Below are 23,847 nucleotides of genomic sequence, written 5' to 3'. Positions count from 1 at the left end.
AGTTTCTACCACTGGAGCGGCAGTAGTTACTATGACTGGAGCAGCGGTGGTTTCTACAACTGGAGCAGCGGTGGTTTCTACAACTGGAGCAGCAGTGGTTTCTACAACTGGAGCAGCAGTGGTTTCAACAACAGGAGCAGCGGTGGTTTCAACAACTGGAGCAGTTGTGGTTTCTACAACTGGAGCAGCAGTGGTTTCTACAACTGGAGCAGCGGTAGTTTCAACAACTGGAGCAGCGGTGGTTTCTACAACTGGAGCAGCGGTGGTTTCAACAACTGGAGCAGCAGTGGTTTCTACAACTGGAGCAGCGGTGGTTTCTACAACTGGAGCAGCGGTGGTTTCCAGAACTGGAGCAGCGGTGGTTTCTACAACTGGAGCAGCGGTGGTTTCTACAACTGGAGCAGCAGTGGTTTCAACAACTGGAGCAGCAGTGGTTTCTACAACTGGAGCAGCAGTGGTTTCTACAACTGGAGCAGCGGTGGTTTCTACAACTGGAGCAGCAGTGGTTTCAACAACTGGAGCAGCAGTGGTTTCAACAACTGGAGCAGCAGTGGTTTCTACAACTGGAGCAGCGGTGGTTTCTACAACTGGAGCAGCGGTGGTTTCTACAACTGGAGCAGCGGTGGTTTCTACAACTGGAGCAGCGGTGGTTTCTACAACTGGAGCAGCAGTGGTTTCTACAACTGGAGCAGCGGTGGTTTCAACAACTGGAGCAGCGGTGGTTTCTGCAACTGGAGGAGCGGTGGTTTCTACAACTGGAGCAGCGGTTGTTTCTACAACTGGAGCAGCGGTGGTTTCTACAACTGGAGCAGCAGTGGTTTCTACAACTGGAGCAGCGGTGGTTTCAACAACTGGAGCAGCGGTGGTTTCTACAACTGGAGCAGCGGTGGTTTCAACAACTGGAGCAGCGGTGGTTTCTGCAACTGGAGCAGCGGTGGTTTCTACAACTGGAGCAGCGGTGGTTTCTGCAACTGGAGCAGCGGTAGATTCTACAACTGGAGCAGCAGTGGTTTCTACAGCTGGAGCAGCAGTGGTTTTTGTCGAATCTGTTCTTACTAGAATTTCTTCGGTTATCACTACAGGAACAACAGTTGCTTTGGAGGATGGCTTGACAGGTAGAGCAGTAGTTTCTAAAACTGGAGCAGCAGTGGTTTCTACAACTGGAGCAGCGGTGGTTTCTACAACTGGAGCAGCGGTGGTTTCTACAACTGGAGCAGCAGTAGATTCTACAACTGGAGCAGCAGTAGTTTCTACCACTGGAGCGGCAGTAGTTTCAACAACTGGAGCAGCGGTGGTTTCTACAACTGGAACAGCGGTGGTTTCTGCAACTGGAGCAGCGGTGGTTTCAACAACTGGAGCAGCAGTGGTTTCTACAACTGGAGCAGCGGTGGTTTCTACAACTGGAGCAGCGGTGGTTTCTACAACTGGAGCAGCAGTGGTTTCAACAACTGGAGCAGCAGTGGTTTCAACAACTGGAGCAGCAGTGGTTTCTACAACTGGAGCAGCGGTGGTTTCTACAACTGCAGCAGCAGTGGTTTCAACAACTGGAGCAGCAGTGGTTTCAACAACTGGAGCAGCAGTGGTTTCTACAACTGGAGCAGCGGTGGTTTCTACAACTGGAGCAGCAGTGGTTTCTACAACTGGAGCAGCGGTGGTTTCTACAACTGCAGCAGCAGTGGTTTCTACAACTGCAGCAGCAGTGGTTTCCAAAACTGGAGCAGCTGTGGTTTCTATAACTGCAGCAGCAGTGGTTTCAACAACTGGAGCAGCAGTGGTTTCAACAACTGGAGCAGCAGTGGTTTCTACAACTGGAGCAGCGGTGGTTTCTACAACTGGAGCAGCGGTGGTTTCTACAACTGGAGCAGCAGTGGTTTCAACAACTGGAGCAGCAGTGGTTTCAACAACTGGAGCAGCAGTGGTTTCTACAACTGGAGCAGCGGTGGTTTCTACAACTGGAGCAGCGGTGGTTTCTACAACTGGAGCGGCAGTAGTTTCTATGACTGGAGCAGCGGTGGTTTCAACAACTGGAGCAGCAGTGGTTTCTGCAACTGGAGCAGGGGTGGTTTCTACAACTGGAGCAGCAGTGGTTTCAACAACTGGAGCAGCAGTGGTTTCTACAACTGGAGCAGCGGTGGTTTCCACAACTGGAGCAGCGGTGGTTTCTACAACTGAAGCAGCGGTGGTTTCTGCAACTGGAGCAGCTGTTGTCTCTACAACTGGAGCAGCGGTGGTTTCAACAACTGGAGCAGCTGTGGTCTCTACAACTGGAGCAGCAGTGGTTTCAACAACTGGAGCAGCAGTGGTTTCAACAACTGGAGCAGCAGTGGTTTCTACAACTGGAGCAGCCGTGGTTTCTACAACTGGAGCAGCAGTGGTTTCCACAACTGGAGCAGCGGTGGTTTCTACAACTGGAGCACCGGTGGTTTCAACAACTGGAGCAGCAGTGGTTTCAACAACAGGAGCAGCAGTGGTTTCTACAACTGGAGCAGCAGTTGTTTCAACAACTGGAGCAGCGGTGGTTTCTACAACTGGAGCAGCGGTGGTTTCTGCAACTGGAGCAGCGGTGGTTTCTACAACTGGAGCAGCAGTAGTTTCAACAACTGGAGCAGCGGTAGTTTCAACAACTGGAGCAGCTGTTGTCTCTACAACTGGAGTAGCAGTGGTTTCAACAACTGGAGCAGCAGTGGTTTCAACAACTGGAGCAGCAGTGGTTTCTACAACTGGAGCAGCGGTGGTTTCTACAACTGGAGCAGCAGTGGTTTCCACAACTGGAGCAGCGGTGGTTTCTACAACTGCAGCAGCAGTGGTTTCTACAACTGCAGCAGCAGTGGTTTCTACAACTGCAGCAGCGGTGGTTTCTACAACTGGAGCAGCGGTGGTTTCAACAACTGGAGCAGCAGTGGTTTCAACAACAGGAGCAGCAGTGGTTTCTACAACTGGAGCAGCAGTAGTTTCAACAACTGGAGCAGCGGTGGTTTCTACAACTGGAACAGCGGTGGTTTCTGCAACTGGAGCAGCGGTGGTTTCTACAACTGAAGCAGCAGTAGTTTCAACAACTGGAGCAGCGGTAGTTTCAACAACTGGAGCAGCTGTTGTCTCTACAACTGGAGCAGCGGTGGTTTCCACAACTGGAGCAGCGGTGGTTTCTGCAACTGGAGCAGCGGTGGTTTCTACAACTGGAGCAGCAGTAGTTTCAACAACTGGAGCAGCGGTAGTTTCAACAACTGGAGCAGCTGTTGTCTCTACAACTGGAGCAGCGGTGGTTTCCACAACTGGAGCAGCGGTGGTTTCTACAACTGGAGCAGCAGTAGTTTCAACAACTGGAGCAGCCGTGGTTTCTAGAACTGAAGCTGCAGTGGTTTTCGTCGAATCTGTTCTTACTACAATTTCTTCAGTAATCACTACAGGAACAATAGTTGTTTTGGAGGATGGCTTGATAGGTAGAGCAGTAGTTTCTAAAACTGGAGCAGCAGTGGTTTCGACAACTGGTGCAGCAGTAGTTTCAACAACTGAAGCAGCTGTGGTCTCTACAACTGGAGCAGCGGTGGTTTCAACAACTGGAGCAGCGGTAGTTTCAACAACTGGAGCAGCTGTTGTCTCTACAACTGGAGCAGCAGTGGTTTCAACAACTGGAGCAGCAGTGGTTTCAACAACTGGAGCAGCAGTGGTTTCTACAACTGGAGCAGTAGTGGTTTCTACAACTGGAGCAGCGGTGGTTTCCACAACTGGAGCAGCGGTGGTTTCTACAACTGGAGCAGCAGTGGTTTCTACAACTGGAGCAGCGGTGGTTTCTACAACTGGAGCAGCAGTAGTTTCAACAACTGGAGCAGCCGTGGTTTCTACAACTGGAACAGCGGTGGTTTCTGCAACTGGAGCAGCGGTGGTTTCTACAACTGAAGCAGCAGTAGTTTCAACAACTGGAGCAGCGGTAGTTTCAACAACTGGAGCAGCTGTTGTCTCTACAACTGGAGCAGCAGTGGTTTCAACAACTGGAGCAGCAGTGGTTTCTACAACTGGAGCAGCGGTGGTTTCTACAACTGGAGCAGCGGTGGTTTCTACAACTGGAGCGGCACTAGTTTCTATGACTGGAGCAGCGGTGGTTTCAACAACTATAGCAGCAGTGGTTTCTGCAACTGGAGCAGGGGTGGTTTCTACAACTGGAGCAGCAGTGGTTCCAACAACTGGAGCAGCAGTGGTTTCTACAACTGGAGCAGCGGTGGTTTCTACAACTGGAGCAGCAGTGGTTTCTACAACTGGAGCAACTGTGGTTTCTACAACTGGAGCAGCTGTGGTTTCAATAACTGGAGCAGCGGTGGTTTCTACAACTGGAGCAGGGGTGGTTTCTACAACTGGAGCAGCAGTGGTTTCTACAACTGGAGCAGCAGTAGTTTCAACAACTGGAGCAGCGGTGGTTTCTACAACTAGAACAGCGGTGGTTTCTGCAACAGGAGCAGCGGTGGTTTCAACAACTGGAGCAGCAGTGGTTTCTACAACTGGAGCAGCGGTGGTTTCTACAACTGGAGCAGCGGTGGTTTCTGCAACTGGAGCAGCGGTGGTTTCTACAACTGGAGCAGCGGTGGTTTCTACAACTGGAGCAGCAGTGGTTTCAACAACTGGAGCAGCAGTGGTTTCTACAACTGGAGCAGCGGTGGTTTCTACAACTGAAGCAGCGGTGGTTTCAACAACTGGAGCAGCGGTGGTTTCTACAACTGGAGCAGCGGTGGTTTCTACAACTGGAGCAGCGGTGGTTTCCACAACTGGAGCAGCGGTGGTTTCTACAACTGGAGCAGCGGTGGTTTCAACAACTGGAGCAGCAGTGGTTTCTATAACTGGAGCAGCGGTTGTTTCAACAACTGGAGCAGCAGTGGTATCAACAACTGGATCAGCTGTGGTCTCTACAACTGGAGCAGCAGTGGTTTCAACAACTGGAGCAGCAGTGGTTTCTACAACTGGAGCAGCGGTGGTTTCTACAACTGGAGCAGCGGTGGTTTCAACAACTGGAGCAGCAGTAGTTTGAACAACTGGAGCAGCAGTAGTTTCAACAACTGGAGCAGCCGTGGTTTCTAGAACTGAAGCTGCAGTGGTTTTCGTCGAATCTGTTCTTACTACAATTTCTTCAGTTATCACTACAGGAACAATAGTTGTTTTGGAGGATGGCTTGATAGGTAGAGCAGTAGTTTCTAAAACTGGAGCAGCAGTGGTTTCAACAACTGGTGCAGCAGTAGTTTCAATAACTGAAGCAGCTGTGGTCTCTACAACTGGAGCAGCGGTGGTTTCCAAAACTGGAGCAGCTGTGGTTTCTATAACTGGAGCAGCTGTGGTTTCTATAACTGGAGCAGCGGTGGTTTCCACAACTGGAGCAGCGGTGGTTTCAACAACTGGAGCAGCAGTGGTTTCTATAACTGGAGCAGCGGTTGTTTCAACAACTGGAGCAGCAGTGGTATCAACAACTGGAGCAGCTGTGGTCTCTACAACTGGAGCAGCAGTGGTTTCAACAACTGGAGCAACAGTGGTTTCAACAACTGGAGCAGCAGTGGTTTCTACAACTGGAGCAGCGGTGGTTTCTACAACTGGAGCAGCGGTGGTTTCAACAACTGGAGCAGCAGTAGTTTGAACAACTGGAGCAGCAGTAGTTTCAACAACTGGAGCAGCCGTGGTTTCTAGAACTGAAGCTGCAGTGGTTTTCGTCGAATCTGTTCTTACTACAATTTCTTCAGTAATCACTACAGGAACAATAGTTGTTTTGGAGGATGGCTTGATAGGTAGAGCAGTAGTTTCTAAAACTGGAGCAGCAGTGGTTTCAACAACTGGTGCAGCAGTAGTTTCAACAACTGAAGCAGCTGTGGTCTCTACAACTGGAGCAGCGGTGGTTTCCAAAACTGGAGCAGCTGTGGTTTCTATAACTGGAGCAGCAGTGGTTTCAACAACTGGAGCAGCAGTGGTTTCAACAACTGGAGCAGCAGTGGTTTCTACAACTGGAGCAGCGGTGGTTTCTACAACTGGAGCAGCGGTGGTTTCTACAACTGGAGCGGCAGTAGTTTCTATGACTGGAGCAGCGGTGGTTTCAACAACTGGAGCAGCAGTGGTTTCTGCAACTGGAGCAGGGGTGGTTTCTACAACTGGAGCAGCAGTGGTTTCTACAACTGGAGCAGCAGTAGTTTCAACAACTGGAGCAGCGGTGGTTTCTACAACTGGAACAGCGGTGGTTTCTGCAACTGGAGCAGCGGTAGTTTCTACAACTGGAGCAGCAGTAGTTTCAACAACTGGAGCAGCGGTAGTTTCAACAACTGGAGCAGCTGTTGTCTCTACAACTGGAGCAGCGGTGGTTTCCACAACTGGAGCAGCGGTGGTTTCTGCAACTGGAGCAGCGGTGGTTTCTACAACTGGAGCAGCAGTAGTTTCAACAACTGGAGCAGCGGTAGTTTCAACAACTGGAGCAGCTGTTGTCTCTACAACTGGAGCAGCGGTGGTTTCCACAACTGGAGCAGCGGTGGTTTCTACAACTGGAGCAGCAGTAGTTTCAACAACTGGAGCAGCAGTAGTTTCAACAACTGGAGCAGCGGTGGTTTCTACAACTGGAGCAGCGGTGGTATCTACAACTGGAGCGGCAGTAGTTTCTATGACTGGAGCAGCGGTGGTTTCAACAACTGGAGCAGCAGTGGTTTCTTCAACTGGAGCAGGGGTGGTTTCTACAACTGGAGCAGCAGTGGTTTCTACAACTGGAGCAGCAGTAGTTTCAACAACTGGAGCAGCGGTGGTTTCTACAACAGGAACAGCGGTGGTTTCTGCAACTGGAGCAGCGGTAGTTTCTACAACTGGAGCAGCAGTAGTTTCAACAACTGGAGCAGCGGTAGTTTCAACAACTGGAGCAGCTGTTGTCTCTACAACTGGAGCAGCGGTGGTTTCCACAACTGGAGCAGCGGTGGTTTCTGCAACTGCAGCAGCGGTGGTTTCTACAACTGGAGCAGCAGTAGTTTCAACAACTGGAGCAGCGGTAGTTTCAACAACTGGAGCAGCTGTTCTCTCTACAACTGGAGCAGCGGTGGTTTCCACAACTGGAACAGCGGTGGTTTCTGCAACTGGAGCAGCGGTAGTTTCTACAACTGGAGCAGCAGTAGTTTCAACAACTGGAGCAGCGGTAGTTTCAACAACTGGAGCAGCTGTTGTCTCTACAACTGGAGCAGCGGTGGTTTCCACAACTGGAGCAGCGGTGGTTTCTGCAACTGGAGCAGCGGTGGTTTCTACAACTGGAGCAGCAGTAGTTTCAACAACTGGAGCAGCGGTAGTTTCAACAACTGGAGCAGCTGTTGTCTCTACAACTGGAGCAGCGGTGGTTTCCACAACTGGAGCAGCGGTGGTTTCTACAACTGGAGCAGCAGTAGTTTCAACAACTGGAGCAGCAGTAGTTTCAACAACTGGAGCAGCGGTGGTTTCTACAACTGGAGCAGCGGTGGTTTCTACAACTGGAGCGGCAGTAGTTTCTATGACTGGAGCAGCGGTGGTTTCAACAACTGGAGCAGCAGTGGTTTCTGCAACTGGAGCAGGGGTGGTTTCTACAACTGGAGCAGCAGTAGTTTCAACAACTGGAGCAGCGGTGGTTTCTACAACTGGAACAGCGGTGGTTTCTGCAACTGGAGCAGCGGTAGTTTCTACAACTGGAGCAGCAGTAGTTTCAACAACTGGAGCAGCGGTAGTTTCAACAACTGGAGCAGCTGTTGTCTCTACAACTGGAGCAGCGGTGGTTTCCACAACTGGAGCAGCGGTGGTTTCTGCAACTGGAGCAGCGGTGGTTTCTACAACTGGAGCAGCAGTAGTTTCTACAACTGGAGCAGCAGTAGTTTCAACAACTGGAGCAGCGGTAGTTTCAACAACTGGAGCAGCTGTTGTCTCTACAACTGGAGCAGCGGTGGTTTCCACAACTGGAGCAGCGGTGGTTTCTGCAACTGGAGCAGCGGTGGTTTCTACAACTGGAGCAGCAGTAGTTTCAACAACTGGAGCAGCGGTAGTTTCAACAACTGGAGCAGCTGTTGTCTCTACAACTGGAGCAGCGGTGGTTTCCACAACTGGAGCAGCGGTGGTTTCTACAACTGGAGCAGCAGTAGTTTCAACAACTGGAGCAGCAGTAGTTTCAACAACTGGAGCAGCGGTGGTTTCTACAACTGGAGCAGCGGTGGTATCTACAACTGGAGCGGCAGTAGTTTCTATGACTGGAGCAGCGGTGGTTTCAACAACTGGAGCAGCGGTGGTTTCTTCAACTGGAGCAGGGGTGGTTTCTACAACTGGAGCAGCAGTGGTTTCTACAACTGGAGCAGCAGTAGTTTCAACAACTGGAGCAGCGGTAGTTTCAACAACTGGAGCAGCAGTGGTTTCTGCAACTGGAGCAGGGGTGGTTTCTACAACTGGAGCAGCAGTAGTTTCAACAACTGGAGCAGCGGTGGTTTCTACAACTGGAACAGCGGTGGTTTCTGCAACTGGAGCAGCGGTAGTTTCTACAACTGGAGCAGCAGTAGTTTCAACAACTGGAGCAGCGGTAGTTTCAACAACTGGAGCAGCTGTTGTCTCTACAACTGGAGCAGCGGTGGTTTCCACAACTGGAGCAGCGGTGGTTTCTGCAACTGGAGCAGCGGTGGTTTCTACAACTGGAGCAGCAGTAGTTTCTACAACTGGAGCAGCAGTAGTTTCAACAACTGGAGCAGCGGTAGTTTCAACAACTGGAGCAGCTGTTGTCTCTACAACTGGAGCAGCGGTGGTTTCCACAACTGGAGCAGCGGTGGTTTCTGCAACTGGAGCAGCGGTGGTTTCTACAACTGGAGCAGCAGTAGTTTCAACAACTGGAGCAGCGGTAGTTTCAACAACTGGAGCAGCTGTTGTCTCTACAACTGGAGCAGCGGTGGTTTCCACAACTGGAGCAGCGGTGGTTTCTACAACTGGAGCAGCAGTAGTTTCAACAACTGGAGCAGCAGTAGTTTCAACAACTGGAGCAGCGGTGGTTTCTACAACTGGAGCAGCGGTGGTATCTACAACTGGAGCGGCAGTAGTTTCTATGACTGGAGCAGCGGTGGTTTCAACAACTGGAGCAGCGGTGGTTTCTTCAACTGGAGCAGGGGTGGTTTCTACAACTGGAGCAGCAGTGGTTTCTACAACTGGAGCAGCAGTAGTTTCAACAACTGGAGCAGCGGTGGTTTCTACAACTGGAACAGCGGTGGTTTCTGCAACTGGAGCAGCGGTAGTTTCTACAACTGGAGCAGCAGTAGTTTCAACAACTGGAGCAGCGGTAGTTTCAACAACTGGAGAAGCTGTTGTCTCTACAACTGGAGCAGCGGTGGTTTCCACAACTGGAGCAGCGGTGGTTTCGGCAACTGGAGCAGCAGTGGTTTCTACAACTGGAGCAGCGGTGGTTTCAACAACTGGAGCAGCGGTGGTTTCTACAACTGGAGCAGCGGTGGTTTCCACAACTGGAGCAGCGGTGGTTTCTACAACTGGAGCAGCGGTGGTTTCTGCAACTGGAGCAGCTGTTGTCTCTACAACTGGAGCAGCGGTGGTTTCAACAACTGGAGCAGCTGTGGTTTCTACAACTGGAGCAGCAGTGGTTTCTGCAACTGGAGCAGGGGTGGTTTCTACAACTGGAGCAGCAGTGGTTTCTACAACTGGAGCAGCGGTGGTTTCTACAACTGGAGCAGCGGTGGTTTCTACAACTGGAGCAGCGGTGGTTTCAACAACTGGAGCAGCAGTGGTTTCTACAACTGGAGCAGCGGTGGTTTCAACAACTGGAGCAGCAGTAGTTTGAACAACTGGAGCAGCAGTAGTTTCAACAACTGGAGCAGCCGTGGTTTCTAGAACTGAAGCTGCAGTGGTTTTCGTCGAATCTGTTCTTACTACAATTTCTTCAGTAATCACTACAGGAACAATAGTTGTTTTGGAGGATGGCTTGATAGGTAGAGCAGTAGTTTCTAAAACTGGAGCAGCAGTGGTTTCAACAACTGGAGCAGCGGTGGTTTCTACAACTGGAGCAGCGGTGGTTTCTGCAACTGGAGCAGCTGTTGTCTCTACAACTGGAGCAGCGGTGGTTTCAACAACTGGAGCAGCTGTGGTTTCTACAACTGGAGCAGCAGTGGTTTCTGCAACTGGAGCAGCGGTGGTTTCCACAACTGGAGCAGCGGTGGTTTCTGCAACTGGAGCAGCGGTGGTTTCTACAACTGGAGCAGCAGTAGTTTCAACAACTGGAGCAGCGGTAGTTTCAACAACTGGAGCAACTGTTGTCTCTACAACTGGAGCAGCGGTGGTTTCCACAACTGGAGCAGCGGTGGTTTCTGCAACTGGAGCAGCAGTAGTTTCAACAACTGGAGCAGCAGTAGTTTCAACAACTGGAGCAGCGGTGGTTTCTACAACTGGAGCAGCGGTGGTTTCTACAACTGGAGCGGCAGTAGTTTCTATGACTGGAGCAGCGGTGGTTTCAACAACTGGAGCAGCAGTGGTTTCTGCAACTGGAGCAGGGGTGGTTTCTACAACTGGAGCAGCAGTGGTTTCTACAACTGGAGCAGCGGTGGTTTCTACAACTGGAGCAGTGGTGGTTTCTACAACTGGAGCAGCGGTGGTTTCAACAACTGGAGCAGCGGTGGTTTCTACAACTGGAGCAGCGGTGGTTTCAACAACTGGAGCAGCAGTAGTTTGAACAACTGGAGCAGCAGTAGTTTCAACAACTGGAGCAGCCGTGGTTTCTAGAACTGAAGCTGCAGTGGTTTTCGTCGAATCTGTTCTTACTACAATTTCTTCAGTAATCACTACAGGAACAATAGTTGTTTTGGAGGATGGCTTGATAGGTAGAGCAGTAGTTTCAACAACTGGAGCAGCTGTGGTTTCTACAACTGGAGCAGCAGTGGTTTCTGCAACTGGAGCAGCGGTGGTTTCCACAACTGGAGCAGCGGTGGTTTCTGCAACTGGAGCAGCGGTGGTTTCTACAACTGGAGCAGCAGTAGTTTCAACAACTGGAGCAGCGGTAGTTTCAACAACTGGAGCAGCTGTTGTCTCTACAACTGGAGCAGCGGTGGTTTCCACAACTGGAGCAGCGGTGGTTTCTACAACTGGAGCAGCAGTAGTTTCAACAACTGGAGCAGCAGTAGTTTCAACAACTGGAGCAGCGGTGGTTTCTACAACTGGAGCAGCGGTGGTTTCTACAACTGGAGCGGCAGTAGTTTCTATGACTGGAGCAGCGGTGGTTTCAACAACTGGAGCAGCAGTGGTTTCTGCAACTGGAGCAGGGGTGGTTTCTACAACTGGAGCAGCAGTGGTTTCTACAACTGGAGCAGCAGTGGTTTCTACAACTGGAGCAGTGGTGGTTTCTACAACTGGAGCAGCGGTGGTTTCAACAACTGGAGCAGCGGTGGTTTCTACAACTGGAGCAGCGGTGGTTTCAACAACTGGAGCAGCAGTAGTTTGAACAACTGGAGCAGCAGTAGTTTCAACAACTGGAGCAGCCGTGGTTTCTAGAACTGAAGCTGCAGTGGTTTTCGTCGAATCTGTTCTTACTACAATTTCTTCAGTAATCACTACAGGAACAATAGTTGTTTTGGAGGATGGCTTGATAGGTAGAGCAGTAGTTTCTAAAACTGGAGCAGCAGTGGTTTCAACAACTGGTGCAGCAGTAGTTTCAACAACTGAAGCAGCTGTGGTCTCTACAACTGGAGCAGCGGTGGTTTCTGCAACTGGAGCAGCGGTGGTTTCTACAACTGGAGCAGCAGTAGTTTCAACAACTGGAGCAGCGGTAGTTTCAACAACTGGAGCAGCTGTTGTCTCTACAACTGGAGCAGCGGTGGTTTCCACAACTGGAGCAGCGGTGGTTTCTACAACTGGAGCAGCAGTAGTTTCAACAACTGGAGCAGCAGTAGTTTCAACAACTGGAGCAGCGGTGGTTTCTACAACTGGAGCAGCGGTGGTTTCTACAACTGGAGCGGCAGTAGTTTCTATGACTGGAGCAGCGGTGGTTTCAACAACTGGAGCAGCAGTGGTTTCTGCAACTGGAGCAGGGGTGGTTTCTACAACTGGAGCAGCAGTGGTTTCTACAACTGGAGCAGCGGTGGTTTCTACAACTGGAGCAGTGGTGGTTTCTACAACTGGAGCAGCGGTGGTTTCAACAACTGGAGCAGCGGTGGTTTCTACAACTGGAGCAGCGGTGGTTTCAACAACTGGAGCAGCAGTAGTTTGAACAACTGGAGCAGCAGTAGTTTCAACAACTGGAGCAGCCGTGGTTTCTAGAACTGAAGCTGCAGTGGTTTTCGTCGAATCTGTTCTTACTACAATTTCTTCAGTAATCACTACAGGAACAATAGTTGTTTTGGAGGATGGCTTGATAGGTAGAGCAGTAGTTTCTAAAACTGGAGCAGCAGTGGTTTCAACAACTGGTGCAGCAGTAGTTTCAACAACTGAAGCAGCTGTGGTCTCTACAACTGGAGCAGCGGTGGTTTCTGCAACTGGAGCAGCGGTGGTTTCTACAACTGGAGCAGCAGTAGTTTCAACAACTGGAGCAGCGGTAGTTTCAACAACTGGAGCAGCTGTTGTCTCTACAACTGGAGCAGCGGTGGTTTCCACAACTGGAGCAGCGGTGGTTTCTACAACTGGAGCAGCAGTAGTTTCAACAACTGGAGCAGCAGTAGTTTCAACAACTGGAGCAGCGGTGGTTTCTACAACTGGAGCAGCGGTGGTTTCTACAACTGGAGCGGCAGTAGTTTCTATGACTGGAGCAGCGGTGGTTTCAACAACTGGAGCAGCAGTGGTTTCTGCAACTGGAGCAGGGGTGGTTTCTACAACTGGAGCAGCAGTGGTTTCTACAACTGGAGCAGCGGTGGTTTCTACAACTGGAGCAGTGGTGGTTTCTACAACTGGAGCAGCGGTGGTTTCAACAACTGGAGCAGCGGTGGTTTCTACAACTGGAGCAGCGGTGGTTTCAACAACTGGAGCAGCAGTAGTTTGAACAACTGGAGCAGCAGTAGTTTCAACAACTGGAGCAGCCGTGGTTTCTAGAACTGAAGCTGCAGTGGTTTTCGTCGAATCTGTTCTTACTACAATTTCTTCAGTAATCACTACAGGAACAATAGTTGTTTTGGAGGATGGCTTGATAGGTAGCGCAGTAGTTTCTAAAACTGGAGCAGCAGTGGTTTCAACAACTGGTGCAGCAGTAGTTTCAACAACTGAAGCAGCTGTGGTCTCTACAACTGGAGCAGCGGTGGTTTCTGCAACTGGAGCAGCGGTGGTTTCTACAACTGGAGCAGCAGTAGTTTCAACAACTGGAGCAGCGGTAGTTTCAACAACTGGAGCAGCTGTTGTCTCTACAACTGGAGCAGCGGTGGTTTCCACAACTGGAGCAGCGGTGGTTTCTACAACTGGAGCAGCAGTAGTTTCAACAACTGGAGCAGCAGTAGTTTCAACAACTGGAGCAGCGGTGGTTTCTACAACTGGAGCAGCGGTGGTTTCTACAACTGGAGCGGCAGTAGTTTCTATGACTGGAGCAGCGGTGGTTTCAACAACTGGAGCAGCAGTGGTTTCTGCAACTGGAGCAAGGGTGGTTTCTACAACTGGAGCAGCAGTGGTTTCTACAACTGGAGCAGCAGTGGTTTCTACAACTGGAGCAGCAGTAGTTTCAACAACTGGAGCAACAGTGGTTTCAACAACTGGAGCAGCTGTGGTTTCTACAACTTTAGCAGCGGTGGTTTCAACAACTGGAGCAGCAGTGGTTTCTAGAACTGGAGCAGCGGTGGTTTCAACAACTGGAGCAGCAGTGGTTTCTGCAACTGGAGCAGGGGTGGTTTCTACAACTAGAGCAGCAGTGGTTTCTACAACTGGAGCAGCAGTAGTTTCAACAACTGGAGCAGCGGTGGTTTCTACAACTGGAACAGCGGTGGTATCTGCAACTGGAGCAGCCGTAGTTTCTACAACTGGAGCAGCAGTAGTTTGAACAACTTGAGCAGCAGTAGTTTCAACAACTGGAGCAGCCGTGGTTTCTAGAACTGAAGCTGCAGTGGTTTCCACAACTGGAGCAGCGGTGGTTTCTGCAACTGGAGCAGCGGTGGTTTCTACAACTGGAGCAGCAGTAGTTTCAACAACTGGAGCAGCGGTAGTTTCAACAACTGGAGCAGCTGTTGTCTCTACAACTGGAGCAGCGGTGGTTTCAACAACTGGAGCAGCAGTGGTTTCTACAACTGGAGCAGCGGTGGTTTCTACAACTGGAGCAGCGGTGGTTTCAACAACTGGAGCAGCGGTGGTTTCTACAACTGGAGCAGCGGTGGTTTCTACAACTGGAGCAGCGGTGGTTTCTACAACTGGAGCAGCGGTGGTTTCTACAACTGGAGCAGCGGTGGTTTCTGCAACTGGAGCATCGGTGGTTTCTACAACTGGAGCAGCGGTGGTTTCAACAACTGGAGCAGCAGTGGTTTCAACAACAGGAGCAGCAGTAGTTTCAAAAACTGGAGCAGCGGTAGTTTCAACAACAGGAGCAGCTGTTGTCTCTACAACTGGAGTAGCGGTGGTTTCCACAACTGGAGCAGCAGTGGTTTCTACAACTGGAGCAGCGGTGGTTTCTACAACTGGAGCAGCGGTGGTTTCAACAACTGGAGCAGCAGTGGTTTCAACAACAGGAGCAGCAGTGGTTTCTACAACTGGAGCAGCAGTAGTTTCAACAACTGGAGCAGCGGTAGTTTCAACAACTGGAGCAGCTGTTGTCTCTACAACTGGAGCAGCGGTGGTTTCAACAACTGGAGCAGCAGTGGTTTCTACAACTGGAGCAGCGGTGGTTTCTACAACTGGAGCAGCGGTGGTTTCAACAACTGGAGCAGCGGTGGTTTCTACAACTGGAGCAGCGGTGGTTTCTACAACTGGAGCAGCGGTGGTTTCTGCAACTGGAGCAGCGGTGGTTTCTACAACTGGAGCAGCAGTCGTTTCAAAAACTGGGGCAGTGGTAGTTTCAACAACTGGAGCAGCTGTTGTCTCTACAACTGGAGCAGCAGTGGTTTCAACAACTGGAGCAGCAGAGGTTTCAACAACTGGAGCAGCAGTGGTTTCTACAACTGGAGCAGCGGTGGTTTCTACAACTGGAGCAGCGGTGGTTTCAACAACTGGAGCAGCGGTGGTTTCTACAACTGGAGCAGCGGTGGTTTCTACAACTGGAGCAGCGGTGGTTTCCACAACTGGAGCAGCGGTGGTTTCTACAACTGGAGCAGCGGTGGTTTCAACAACTGGAGCAGCAGTGGTTTCAACAACAGGAGCAGCAGTAGTTTCAACAACTGGAGCAGCGGTAGTTTCAACAACTGGAGCAGCTGTTGTCTCTACAACTGGAGTAGCGGTGGTTTCCACAACTGGAGCAGCAGTGGTTTCTACAACTGGAGCAGCGGTGGTTTCTACAACTGGAGCAGCGGTGGTTTCAACAACTGGAGCAGCAGTGGTTTCAACAACAGGAGCAGCAGTGGTTTCTACAACTGGAGCAGCAGTTGTTTCAACAACTGGAGCAGCGGTGGTTTCTACAATTGGAGCAGCGGTGGTTTCTGCAACTGGAGCAGCGGTGGTTTCTACAACTGGAGCAGCAGTAGTTTCAACAACTGGAGCAGCGGTAGTTTCAACAACTGGAGCAGCTGTTGTCTCTACAACTGGAGCAGCGGTGGTTTCTACAACTGGAGCAGCGGTGGTTTCCACAACTGGAGCAGCGGTGGTTTCTACAACTGGAGCAGCGGTGGTTTCAACAACTGGAGCAGCAGTGGTATCAACAACTGGAGCAGCTGTGGTCTCTACAACTGGAGCAGCAGTGGTTTCAACAACTGGAGCAACAGTGGTTTCAACAACTGGAGCAGCAGTGGTTTCTACAAATGGAGCAGCGGTGGTTTCTACAACTGGAGCAGCGGTGGTTTCAACAACTGGAGCAGCAGTTGTTTCAACAACTGGAGCAGCGGTGGTTTCTACAACTGGAGCAGCGGTGGTTTCTGCAACTGGAGCAGCGGTGGTTTCTACAACTGGAGCAGCAGTAGTTTCAAAAACTGGGGCAGCGGTAGTTTCAACAACTGGAGCAGCTGTTGTCTCTACAACTGGAGCAGCAGTGGTTTCAACAACTGGAGCAGCAGAGGTTTCAACAACTGGAGCAGCAGTGGTTTCTACAACTGGAGCAGCGGTGGTTTCTACAACTGGAGCAGCGGTGGTTTCAACAACTGGAGCAGCGGTGGTTTCTACAACTGGAGCAGCGGTGGTTTCTACAACTGGAGCAGCGGTGGTTTCCACAACTGGAGCAGCGGTGGTTTCTACAACTGGAGCAGCGGTGGTTTCAACAACTGGAGCAGCGGTAGTTTCAACAACTGGAGCAGCTGTTGTCTCTACAACTGGAGTAGCGGTGGTTTCCACAACTGGAGCAGCAGTGGTTTCTACAACTGGAGCAGCGGTGGTTTCTACAACTGGAGCAGCGGTGGTTTCAACAACTGGAGCAGCAGTGGTTTCAACAACAGGAGCAGCAGTGGTTTCTACAACTGGAGCAGCGGTGGTTTCTACAACTGGAGCAGCGGTGGTTTCCACAACTGGAGCAGCGGTGGTTTCTACAACTGGAGCAGCGGTGGTTTCAACAACTGGAGCAGCGGTAGTTTCAACAACTGGAGCAGCTGTTGTCTCTACAACTGGAGAAGCGGTGGTTTCCACAACTGGAGCAGCAGTGGTTTCTACAACTGGAGCAGCGGTGGTTTCTACAACTGGAGCAGCGGTGGTTTCAACAACTGGAGCAGCAGTGGTTTCAACAACAGGAGCAGCAGTGGTTTCTACAACTGGAGCAGCAGTTGTTTCAACAACTGGAGCAGCAGTGGTTTCTACAACTGGAGCAGCAGTTGTTTCAACAACTGGAGCAGCGGTGGTTTCTACAATTGGAGCAGCGGTGGTTTCTGCAACTGGAGCAGCGGTGGTTTCTACAACTGGAGCAGCAGTAGTTTCAACAACTGGAGCAGCGGTAGTTTCAACAACTGGAGCAGCTGTTGTCTCTACAACTGGAGCAGCGGTGGTTTCTACAACTGGAGCAGCGGTAGTTTCAACAACTGGAGCAGCTGTTGTCTCTACAACTGGAGTAGCGGTGGTTTCCACAACTGGAGCAGCAGTGGTTTCTACAACTGGAGCAGCGGTGGTTTCTACAACTGGAGCAGCGGTGGTTTCAACAACTGGAGCAGCAGTGGTTTCAACAACAGGAGCAGCAGTGGTTTCTACAACTGGAGCAGCGGTGGTTTCTACAACTGGAGCAGCGGTGGTTTCCACAACTGGAGCAGCGGTGGTTTCTACAACTGGAGCAGCGGTGGTTTCAACAACTGGAGCAGCGGTAGTTTCAACAACTGGAGCAGCTGTTGTCTCTACAACTGGAGAAGCGGTGGTTTCCACAACTGGAGCAGCAGTGGTTTCTACAACTGGAGCAGCGGTGGTTTCTACAACTGGAGCAGCGGTGGTTTCAACAACTGGAGCAGCAGTGGTTTCAACAACAGGAGCAGCAGTGGTTTCTACAACTGGAGCAGCAGTTGTTTCAACAACTGGAGCAGCAGTGGTTTCTACAACTGGAGCAGCAGTTGTTTCAACAACTGGAGCAGCGGTGGTTTCTACAATTGGAGCAGCGGTGGTTTCTGCAACTGGAGCAGCGGTGGTTTCTACAACTGGAGCAGCAGTAGTTTCAACAACTGGAGCAGCGGTAGTTTCAACAACTGGAGCAGCTGTTGTCTCTACAACTGGAGCAGCGGTGGTTTCTACAACTGGAGCAGCGGAGGTTTCCACAACTGGAGCAGCGGTGGTTTCTACAACTGGAGCAGCGGTGGTTTCAACAACCGGAGCAGCAGTGGTATCAACAACTGGAGCAGCTGTGGTCTCTACAACTGGAGCAGCAGTGGTTTCAACAACTGGAGCAGCAGTGGTTTCTACAACTGGAGCAGCGGTGGTTTCAACAACTGGAGCAGCAGTTGTTTCAACAACTGGAGCAGCGGTGGTTTCTACAACTGGAGCAGCGGTGGTTTCTGCAACTGGAGCAGCGGTGGTTTCTACAACTGGAGCAGCAGTAGTTTCAAAAACTGGGGCAGCGGTAGTTTCAACAACTGGAGCAGCTGTTGTCTCTACAACTGGAGCAGCAGTGGTTTCAACAACTGGAGCAGCAGAGGTTTCAACAACTGGAGCAGCAGTGGTTTCTACAACTGGAGCAGCGGTGGTTTCTACAACTGGAGCAGCGGTGGTTTCAACAACTGGAGCAGCGGTGGTTTCTACAACTGGAGCAGCGGTGGTTTCTACAACTGGAGCAGCGGTGGTTTCAACAACTGGAGCAGCGGTAGTTTCAACAACTGGAGCAGCTGTTGTATCTACAACTGGAGTAGCGGTGGTTTCCACAACTGGAGCAGCAGTGGTTTCTACAACTGGAGCAGCGGTGGTTTCTACAACTGGAGCAGCGGTGGTTTCAACAACTGGAGCAGCAGTGGTTTCAACAACAGGAGCAGCAGTGGTTTCTACAGCTGGAGCAGCAGTTGTCTCAACAACTGGAGCAGCGGTGGTTTCTACAATTGGAGCAGCGGTGGTTTCTGCAACTGGAGCAGCGGTGGTTTCTACAACTGGAGCAGCAGTAGTTTCAACAACTGGAGCAGCTGTTGTCTCTACAACTGGAGCAGCGGTGGTTTCCACAACTGGAGCAGCGGTGGTCTCTACAACTGGAGCAGCGGTGGTTTCAACAACTGGGGCAGCAGTGGTTTCTATAACTGGAGCAGCGGTTGTTTCAACAACTGGAGCAGCAGTGGTTTCAACAACTGGAGCAGCTGTGGTCTCTACAACTGGAGCAGCAGTGGTTTCTATAACTGGAGCAGCAGTGGTTTCAACAACTGGAGCAGCAGTGGTTTTTACAACTGGAGCAGCGGTGGTTTCTACAACTGGAGCAGCGGTGGTTTCAACAACTGGGGCAGCAGTGGTTTCTATAACTGGAGCAGCGGTTGTTTCAACAACTGGAGCAGCAGTGGTTTCAACAACTGGAGCAGCTGTGGTCTCTACAACTGGAGCAGCAGTGGTTTCAACAACTGGAGCAGCTGTGGTCTCTACAACTTTAGCAGCGGTGGTTTCAACAACTGGAGCAGCAGTGGTTTCTACAACTGGAGCAGCTGTTGTTTCAACAACTGGAGTAGCAGTGGTTTCAACAACTGGAGCAGCTGTGGTCTCTACAACTTTAGCAGCGGTGGTTTCAACAACTGGGACAGCAGTGGTCTCTATAACTGGAGCAGCAGTAGTTTCTACAACTGGAGCAGCGGTTGTTTCAACAACTGGGGCAGCAGTGGTTTCAACAACTGGAGCAGCTGTGGTCGCTACAACTTTAGCAGCGGTGGTTTCAGCAACTGGAGCAGCAGTAGTTTCTAGAACTGGGGCAGCAGTGGTTTCTACAACTGGAGCAGCGGTTGTTTCAGCAACTGGAGCAGCAGTGGTTTCAACAACTGGAGCAGCTGTGGTCTCTACAACTTTAGCAGCGGTGGTTTCAACAACTGGGGCAGCAGTGGTTTCTATAACTGGAGCAGCAGTGGTTTCAACAACTGGAGCAGCGGTGGTTTCTACAACTGGAGCAGCGGTGGTTTCTACAACTGGAGCAGCGGTGGTTTCAACAACTGGGGCAGCAGTGGTTTCTATAACTGGAGCAGCGGTTGTTTCAACAACTGGAGCAGCAGTGGTTTCAACAACTGGAGCAGCTGTGGTCTCTACAACTGGAGCAGCAGTGGTTTCTATAACTGGAGCAGCTGTGGTTTCAACAACTGGAGCAGTGGTGGTTTCAACAACTGGAGCAGCTGTGGTCTCTACAATTGGAGCAGCAGTGGTTTCAACAACTGGAGCAGCTGTGGTTTCTACAACTTTAGCAGCAGTGGTTTCTATAACTGGAGCAGCTGTGGTTTCAACAACTGGAGCAGCGGTAGTTTCAACAACTGGAGCAGCTGTTGTCTCTACAACTGGAGTAGCGGTGGTTTCCACAACTGGAGCAGCAGTGGTTTCTACAACTGGAGCAGCGGTGGTTTCTACAACTGGAGCAGCGGTGGTTTCAACAACTGGAGCAGCAGTGGTTTCAACAACAGGAGCAGCAGTGGTTTCTACAGCTGGAGCAGCAGTTGTTTCAACAACTGGAGCAGCGGTGGTTTCTACAATTGGAGCAGCGGTGGTTTCTGCAACTGGAGCAGCGGTGGTTTCTACAACTGGAGCAGCAGTAGTTTCAACAACTGGAGCAGCTGTTGTCTCTACAACTGGAGCAGCGGTGGTTTCCACAACTGGAGCAGCGGTGGTCTCTACAACTGGAGCAGCGGTGGTTTCAACAACTGGAGCAGCTGTGGTCTCTACAACTGGAGCAGCAGTGGTTTCTATAACTGGAGCAGCTGTGGTTTCAACAACTGGAGCAGCGGTGGTTTCAACAACTGGAGCAGCTGTGGTCTCTACAATTGGAGCAGCAGTGGTTTCAACAACTGGAGCAGCTGTGGTTTCTACAACTTTAGCAGCAGTGGTTTCTATAACTGGAGCAGCTGTGGTTTCAACAACTGGAGCAGCGGTAGTTTCAACAACTGGAGCAGCTGTTGTCTCTACAACTGGAGTAGCGGTGGTTTCTACAACTGGAGCAGCAGTGGTTTCTACAACTGGAGCAGCGGTGGTTTCTACAACTGGAGCAGCGGTGGTTTCAACAACTGGAGCAGCAGTGGTTTCAACAACAGGAGCAGCAGTGGTTTCTACAGCTGGAGCAGCAGTTGTTTCAACAACTGGAGCAGCGGTGGTTTCTACAATTGGAGCAGCGGTGGTTTCTGCAACTGGAGCAGCGGTGGTTTCTACAACTGGAGCAGCAGTAGTTTCAACAACTGGAGCAGCTGTTGTCTCTACAACTGGAGCAGCGGTGGTTTCCACAACTGGAGCAGCGGTGGTCTCTACAACTGGAGCAGCGGTGGTTTCAACAACTGGGGCAGCAGTGGTTTCTATAACTGGAGCAGCGGTTGTTTCAACAACTGGAGCAGCAGTGGTTTCAACAACTGGAGCAGCTGTGGTCTCTACAACTGGAGCAGCAGTGGTTTCTATAACTGGAGCAGCAGTGGTTTCAACAACTGGAGCAGCAGTGGTTTTTACAACTGGAGCAGCGGTGGTTTCTACAACTGGAGCAGCGGTGGTTTCAACAACTGGGGCAGCAGTGGTTTCAACAACTGGAGCAGCGGTTGTTTCAACAACTGGAGCAGCAGTGGTTTCAACAACTGGAGCAGCTGTGGTCTCTACAACTGGAGCAGCAGTGGTTTCTATAACTGGAGCAGCAGTGGTTTCAACAACTGGAGCAGCAGTGGTTTTTACAACTGGAGCAGCGGTGGTTTCTACAACTGGAACAGCGGTGGTTTCAACAACTGGGGCAGCAGTGGTTTCTATAACTGGAGCAGCGGTTGTTTCAACAACTGGAGCAGCAGTGGTTTCAACAACTGGAGCAGCTGTGGTCTCTACAACTGGAGCAGCAGTGGTTTCAACAACTGGAGCAGCTGTGGTTTCTACAACTGGAGCAGCAGTGGTTTCAACAACTGGAGCAGCAGTGGTTTCTACAACTGGAGCAGCTGTTGTTTCAACAACTGGAGTAGCAGTGGTTTCAACAACTGGAGCAGCTGTGGTCTCTACAACTTTAGCAGCGGTGGTTTCAACAACTGGGACAGCAGTGGTCTCTATAACTGGAGCAGCAGTAGTTTCTACAACTGGAGCAGCGGTTGTTTCAACAACTGGGGCAGCAGTGGTTTCAACAACTGGAGCAGCTGTGGTCGCTACAACTTTAGCAGCGGTGGTTTCAGCAACTGGAGCAGCAGTAGTTTCTAGAACTGGGGCAGCAGTGGTTTCTACAACTGGAGCAGCGGTTGTTTCAGCAACTGGAGCAGCAGTGGTTTCAACAACTGGAGCAGCTGTGGTTTCTACAACTTTAGCAGCAGTGGTTTCTATAACTGGAGCAGCAGTGGTTTCAACAACTGGAGCAGCGGTGGTTTCTACAACTGGAGCAGCGGTGGTTTCTACAACTGGAGCAGCGGTGGTTTCAACAACTGGGGCAGCAGTGGTTTCTATAACTGGAGCAGCGGTTGTTTCAACGACTGGAGCAGCAGTGGTTTCAACAACTGGAGCAGCTGTGGTCTCTACAACTGGAGCAGCAGTGGTTTCAACAACTGGAGCAGCTGTGGTTTCTACAACTTTAGCAGCAGTGGTTTCTATAACTGGAGCAGCTGTGGTTTCAACAACTGGAGCAGCTGTGGTTTCTACAACTTTAGCAGCAGTGGTTTCAACAACTGGAGCAGCGGTGGTTTCAACAACTGGAGCAGCGGTGGTTTCTACAACTGGAGCAGCGGTGGTTTCAACAACTGGAGCAGCTGTGGTTTCAACAACTGGAGCAGCTGTGGTTTCTACAACTTTAGCAGCAGTGGTTTCAACAACTGGAGCAGCGGTGGTTTCAACAACTGGGGCAGCAGTGGTTTCTATAACTGGAGCAGCGGTTGTTTCAACAACTGGAGCAGCAGTGGTTTCAACAACTGGAGCAGCTGTGGTCTCTACAACTGGAGCAGCAGTGGTTTCAACAACTGGAGCAGCTGTGGTTTCTACAACTTTAGCAGCAGTGGTTTCTATAACTGGAGCAGCAGTGGTTTCAACAACTGGAGCAGCAGTGGTTTCAACAACAGGAGCAGCAGTGGTTTCTACAACTGGAGCAGCAGTAGTTTCAACAACTGGAGCAGCTGTGGTTTCAACAAGAGGAGCAGCGGTTGTTTCTACAACTGGAGCAGCGGTGGTTTCAACAACTGGAGCAGCGGTGGTTTCAACAACTGGGGCAGCAGTGGTTTCTATAACTGGAGCAGCGGTTGTTTCAACAACTGGAGCAGCAGTGGTTTCAACAACTGGAGCAGCTGTGGTCTCTACAACTGGAGCAGCAGTGGTTTCAACAACTGGAGCAGCTGTGGTTTCTACAACTTTAGCAGCAGTGGTTTCTATAACTGGAGCAGCAGTGGTTTCAACAACTGGAGCAGCAGTGGTTTCAACAACAGGAGCAGCAGTGGTTTCTACAACTGGAGCAGCAGTAGTTTCAACAACTGGAGCAGCGGTGGTTTCTACAACTGGAACAGCGGTGGTTTCTGCAACTGGAGCAGCGGTGGTTTCTATAACTGGAGCAGCGGTTGTTTCAACGACTGGAGCAGCAGTGGTTTCAACAACTGGAGCAGCTGTGGTCTCTACAACTGGAGCAGCAGTGGTTTCAACAACTGGAGCAGCTGTGGTTTCTACAACTTTAGCAGCAGTGGTTTCTATAACTGGAGCAGCTGTGGTTTCAACAACTGGAGCAGCAGTGGTTTCAACAACTGGAGCAGCAGTGGTTTCAACAACAGGAGCAGCAGTGGTTTCTACAACTGGAGCAGCAGTAGTTTCAACAACTGGAGCAGCGGTGGTTTCTACAACTGGAACAGCGGTGGTTTCTGCAACTGGAGCAGCGGTGGTTTCTACAACTGGAGCAGCAGTGGTTTCAACAACTGGAGCAGCTGTGGTTTCTACAACTTTAGCAGCGGTGGTTTCAACAACTGGAGCAGCAGTGGTTTCTAGAACTGGAGCAGCAGTGGTTTCTACAACTGGAGTTGCAGTGGTTTTTATAACTGGAGCAGCGGTGGTTTCAACAACTGTTAGGTTAGAAAAGAAAAGCTTTGTGTCAGATATCATTTTTGTTCGTTTACTTTGATGTTATGTCTCATAAGCGAAATGAATCGTTTCCATTCATCAGTTTTTCTGATTGCTGGAAGCGCGCAGAATTAAAGCCAATTTTGTTGGTTTTCATTCGCTGAAAGTTTTAGAGGAATGTGAGGTTTGCTCAAAAAATAT

General features: G+C 50.8%; 1 protein-coding gene across 1 annotated transcript in view; it reads right to left on the bottom strand.

Moving 5' to 3' along the window:
• Positions 1-23,847, bottom strand: part of LOC135681977 (uncharacterized) — a 74,894-nt gene that overhangs the window by 24,726 nt on the left and 26,321 nt on the right. Inside the window, exon 18 of the mRNA XM_089113054.1 lies at positions 1-23,648. This exon is cut by the window's left edge and continues 20,718 nt beyond it. Coding sequence (XP_088969180.1) covers positions 1-23,648 — 23,648 coding nt within the window. The remainder of the gene's footprint in view (positions 23,649-23,847) is intronic.

Source organism: Rhopilema esculentum, chromosome 16 (assembly GCF_057945365.1).
Source record: "Rhopilema esculentum isolate cy_ngs chromosome 16, ASM5794536v1, whole genome shotgun sequence".
NCBI classification, from domain to species: domain Eukaryota; kingdom Metazoa; phylum Cnidaria; class Scyphozoa; order Rhizostomeae; family Rhizostomatidae; genus Rhopilema; species Rhopilema esculentum.
The sequence above is the reverse complement of the archived record's forward strand: the minus strand, read 5'-3'. Positions and strand labels throughout refer to the sequence as shown.